We start from the raw sequence: 5,606 nt of genomic DNA on the forward strand, positions 1-5,606 counted from the left end.
GACTTTCAACAAAGAATTCCAAGGGTACAACAGGTGGAACAAATTTCTGAGTAAGTTGTGGTGGTAGTATACTTTCTTGAGTTGGGTATGTAAGTAGTGGTATATTTTCTTTAGTAAACGCTGACTTCTCCACTACAGATACACACAATGGTGACACTGTTCGACCCAAAATCAAGCGTGATAGATATGTGTTCAAATCCCCATCATTATCAATAAAAACAGGTTTTGGATTTCTGATATTCGGAATATCATACTTCACTTGGAGCACTAAATCGTATGCTGATATCTGGAGATTAAGTCTATCGTAGAGTATATCAAGTAATTCAGCATAACGAGTATTTTGGGGTAAATCAAATGTTTTGATTGAAGATGCATCAAAATACAGTATTCCATCAGCATCAAGTTTCCACTCTCCATTATAGAAAACGAAAACTTCAGTTGCAATATAAAAACATGATTTGATTTAGAGACGGATAATTAATACTTAGCGAAACGGGAAGGCCTTCGCGAATCGTAAGGCACTTAGCGAAACGAGAAGTCCTTCGCGAATCGCTGGGCACTTAGCGAAACGGGAAGTAAACCCTAATCAATCTCAGAAAACGAACATCAATAAAACATGCTTCAAATAGACGTACCTATTGGAACAGTGCTCGTGCACGTCGTCGAGCTCATAGTGGATTTCGAACGAACTTCTCCGCCGAGATCTCCGACGAGATCGCCGCCGCCGCCGCTGGAGTTTAGAGAGAAGGAGGAGAAGAGCGGGAAGAGAGAGAAGGAGAAGAAAAAAATGAAAAAAAAGTACGGAGGTTATATTAAATAGTAAGGGCAATTTGGACATTTCACATGTCGTCACTTCGCGAAACGCTAAGTGACTTAGCGTTTCGCGACAAGGGCAAAATCGTCAAAAAAAATAAAATCACCACGAGCGCAATAAATTTATCAATTTACCATCAGATCAAATAACCTCATCATCAAATTTCCTTATTATTAAGGATACAAGAAAGAGCTCACTCTGCAATTAAAATAGAAGCAAATTACACCATTTTATTTAATTTTTAAGTTGAGACTTGGCCATGGCTGCAAAACAAAGCCATATTTTCTTCAATTCTTGGATCCGTCTAGCATCTTTGCAACAGCGATAATCGCGTCATTCTCGGGTATGACACCCTTTACAGCCTCATGTGAAAGGAAATTCTCAGCCCACAAGACAAGACTAGGTGTATTGGATTCTTCTAGAAACTTCAAACCAGCCATCTTCTCCCCTGCTTTCACCCATCCCAATATGCTTCCAAAGGCAATGTCCAAATACCCAATATTCTCCCCTCCAAAATACGCCTTCCCTTTGCTTGATTTCACAAAAGCTTCTTCTAATAAAGCAAACCCTTCCTTCACCCTCTCCAATGCAGCCGGTTTTTCTTCCTCCGCCGCCTTGCGATACTCTACCAAAGAAGGGAACACCTGAAGCATGCCAAAGTTAATCAAAAGTAAGTAATGGGTTAAATGTATAATAATGCATTAAAAATGTACCTTGTCATCTACATAGGCAGCCCAGAAACGGGCAATGGCTCGATGATATGGGTCGGTTGGGAGGATGGTCGGACCGGATGTCCATTGCTCGTCGATGTATTGTACTATGATTAAGGATTCGTATATGGGTTTGTCGTCATGGATCATCACTGGCACTTTCTTTTGAACCGGGTTTGATTTCAGAAGAAGCTCACTCTTTGTGCCGAATGCCTCTATCAGATATTCATAGTCAATTGATTTGAGATTGAGGGAAATCTGAACCCGGTTTACGTATGGACTTACTGAGAAACCCAGAAGTTTTACTGATCCTTTAACTGCCATTAATCAATTATTGAGATTGATACAAATGTTGATGTTTTTGGTGTGGTTTATGGGAGATTTTATATGGGATCCTGCCTTGGGAAAAAGACCTTATCTTCATTTTCAAATAATAAACAAAGCAAAAGGTGAAATAATTCAGAGGAGAACGTCATACATGAGTACATGACATACTGCCTTTCTCTCGATTATTAGATTGAGGAATAATAATTGAAATTATTTGGTTATTTCATTGATTTCATTCAATTAAATAGGTTCATTTATATATTTTTTAGATTGATTTAATTCAATTCAATACACATTTTAGCCCATGCCTAATATTCTTCTCATTTTCCATGTGCAAAGATAATATATTTTAATAGTAAACATTGGTCTTGTTGAAATTTGATTAATTATTGAGATAAAATCTTAATAGTAAACATTGGTCCAGTTGATATTTAATTATTGAGATAAAATCATATTTTTATCTCAAAAATCAACTTTATATCAAATATTTAATCAATCATTTTATTAATCTAAATATCAATTTTTTTTTTCTTTTTTTAAATATTAATAAATTATTAAACAAAATATAGAGGGGAAGAGTAATTTAGTAAAAAAAAAAAAAAAAAATTAACAATGACAACGACGATATTAAGGGAATACCGATGTTGATAACTAGAATCAGAAATACGTCAAAAACTCAATAGCAATGACTATCAGCGACGGCATTAAGGAAATGCCGACGTTAATAATAACGACGTCGACAGAAGAATTCCGTCGCTATTAATTAAAATATAAATGGCTGCATAGCATAATGTCGTCGCTATTATTCAATCAATGTCCTCGCTATTATTCAATCAATGTCGTCGCTATTATTCAAAAAGTGAATGACGACGTAAACACAATGCAGTCACTATTATTTAAAATTATCAGTTACGGAATTTTCCATTCACCGTCATTGATATATTGATTATCAACGTTGACCTATCGCCGTCGATAAAATCCATTATTTTTTAATGACAAACGTTTTTGCGACGAATGACGACAATTTTGTTCTCCGAAGCTAATATTATTAACGACTATATTATGACTTTTAGCGATGCTTTTTGTATTTTCCCGTGACGGACAGCCTTAACAAACTCACTTAAGATAAGATTTCACAACAATCCTATTTTATTACACTTTTTTCTGTATATGTTTTTTATTTAGGAATTGAGTTGTTTTATGGGAGGATTACAACGTGGTTTGAGACTATGCATTATCAATATTTTTTTTTCTTATAAATATTTTGTCTGAATGTAAATCCAAATAAAATTATTTTAAAACATAATTTAGTTAGACATATATTAGAACTTTTTTTTATGAATTCTTAATTATCTAGATTCGGATCTAGACCATGCCAAAAAGTATTTTCAAACGAGTCATCAATTTCTTTAACATGGTACACATACATTATCAATGTTTCATTGTTTTCTTTTTTTAGAGAAAGGCCACAAAATCAATGTTTTTTTTCTATACATTCATTGAGGAGTCTCGAGCAAAGACCATTTTGTGACAGATGAAAGAAAAGTAATCTATTATTAGATTGATTCCCTTATCTATGGATTCTCATAACCAAATAAAGATGAAAAATAGTAATTATGTTTTGGTTTCAAAATTTTATAACATACAATATTACCAATGTAAGTAAAGTCAAATGAACCCTTATTTGATGAAGAGGAATGATAGAGAGCGCGACTATGAGACAGCGACTGGGAGCGCGATGGTGTATGTGGCCGACAAGTGGAATTAATAAATAAATAAAAATATAATAATAATAAATATTCTCTCTCCTCTTATTAATTAATTTATCTCTCTATCACTACAAATTAAATTATCTCATTTATCTATATTCTCACGATTATTATTTTACTCATTTATTTGATATTTATTATCTCTCATTTAACGGTTTTAAACCCTAAATCTTAAACCCTAAACTCTAAACCCTAAATACTAAATACTAAACCCTAATTAATATCACTCTGATTAGTTAAATTATGAATTTATCTCTTTTATTTTTATTTTATTTTTATGACTTTTTTAATTCATTTATTTATCAAATATTATTTATTTATTTTTTATGGTCTCTTTTTTCTTATTTTTATTATTTTATATGATAGAAATTATTTAATAAGGGAGAAAATAATTAATAATAGGAGAGAGAAAATAATTAATAATAGGAGAGAGAATACTGTCAACCCACTTAACTAGTTTTTTATTATCTGTAAGACTGTAATCATCTATCCGAACTTTCAATAAACAAACAGTGTAGTAGTTCATTCATCTAGATTCATAACGAATTCGGTTTGATCTTGGAAATGGCTCAGGGTTAGCCTTTGCTGCCAATGATTTTGATGCAACTTCAGCAGCAGAAGGTGTCCCAAATGCATTCCAGAATCTCAATGTTTCAAGCATACAAATATCATTAAAAACATCGACCCAACATCATCAAACATAGGTAAAACAATTGAAGATGGTGGCAAAAATAACTGCAATCTTTCCATCATCTTTTTAAATTCAAACAACTTATAAATCATCTTAAACACAAATAACTCACAGAACTGCTTCTTTACAACATTCAAAACCTTCTTCAAATCTTCCATGCAGACAATACTCCCTTTCCAATATATAATCCCAAATCCTCAAACCCGTATGATAGAATTTCCAACCTGGTATAAGATGATCATAATAATGAATGACACTTCAAATCGAAATGAAACAAGGAGGAAGAAGTAAAACTTAGTTCCCCAACATCCAAATGCTCATCTTTTCAAGCTCAGACAACTTCTTCCACATGTTAAACATAGAATCACTCAGACCTTCTCTACATCACCTGATTACAACATTCAAAAGCTTCTTCAATTCATCCATGAAGACAATACCCTCTTTCCAAATCGAATATATAATCTCAAATGCTCAAACCCATATGATAGAATTTCCAACCTGATAGTATAAGATGATCATTATGATAAAAAAGAAACATGAAAGAAGTAAAATGTAGTTCCCCAACGTCCAAATGCTCCATTAAATTGCAACACTGGATAGCGAGAGGAACAAGTCTATATAGCTTCAATTACAGTTGCCAAACACACATTTTAGGGTGTCAAGCTCAATATTTTCAATCACATGAAGCAACAATCTAAAGAAAAATCATTATGAAAAACAGAGCTACAAGCAACGGAACTCAGTCCCTTAGATGTTTATGTATTGCGATCATTGCCGCATATCATTACAGGTCTGTTTGGCTCATCACCGTTCCAAAACAAGATATAGAAGAAAGTGTAGTTGCCCAACTGTTCTTTCTCCATTGAATTGAATGTAAACAAATGGAGGAGATACATGGAAAGAAAGAACAACACAGATTCATATAGCTTCAAGGGAACGAATCGATCGAGAACTGAAGAAATCTCGCCGATCAGATAGCGAAGCTTAACTATAATAAACACAAAGAGAAAGATCAGATTCAGATAGAAGGAAAGAGAAAGAATTATTGAATCGGTATGGATGAATTGCAGAGTTATATAGTACAAGGAGAGAGGAAGCAGGGGGCGGCAAACAAACCCTAATTTACACCCGAACCGGACTCAAATGTAATCTACCTTTATTTTCGGTTTATACCGACCCAACTTCTCATATTCTTATATAGGTAAATACATGTATTTTATTAGTGTTTATTAACCTTTTATAATTAAAAAAAAATACATAATTAAATAACCTATGAAAATGAAGTGAAAATAGTA

General features: G+C 33.2%; 1 protein-coding gene and 2 non-coding genes across 3 annotated transcripts; all 3 read right to left on the reverse strand.

Annotated features, from left to right (window-relative positions):
• Positions 1-972: 972 nt before the first annotated feature.
• On the reverse strand, positions 973-1,888 carry LOC124936727 (glutathione S-transferase U17-like). The gene is made up of 2 exons (XM_047477246.1): positions 1,528-1,888; positions 973-1,458 (listed from the first exon to the last, which is right to left on the reverse strand). The coding sequence occupies exons 1-2, from the start codon at positions 1,846-1,848 to the stop codon at positions 1,102-1,104; spliced, it is 678 nt and encodes a 225-aa protein (XP_047333202.1). The 5' UTR covers positions 1,849-1,888; the 3' UTR covers positions 973-1,101.
• A 2,971-nt stretch (positions 1,889-4,859) lies between these two features.
• Positions 4,860-5,002, reverse strand: LOC124937200. The gene has a single exon (XR_007099308.1). It is a non-coding gene; the product is annotated as a small nucleolar RNA snoR136 (small nucleolar RNA).
• Positions 5,003-5,044: 42 nt separating this feature from the next.
• Positions 5,045-5,126, reverse strand: LOC124937136. The gene has a single exon (XR_007099247.1). It is a non-coding gene; the product is annotated as a small nucleolar RNA SNORD25 (small nucleolar RNA).
• Between the last annotated feature and the right edge of the window lie 480 nt (positions 5,127-5,606).

This window comes from Impatiens glandulifera, chromosome 4 (assembly GCF_907164915.1).
Source record: "Impatiens glandulifera chromosome 4, dImpGla2.1, whole genome shotgun sequence".
Classification (NCBI taxonomy): Eukaryota; Viridiplantae; Streptophyta; class Magnoliopsida; order Ericales; family Balsaminaceae; genus Impatiens; species Impatiens glandulifera.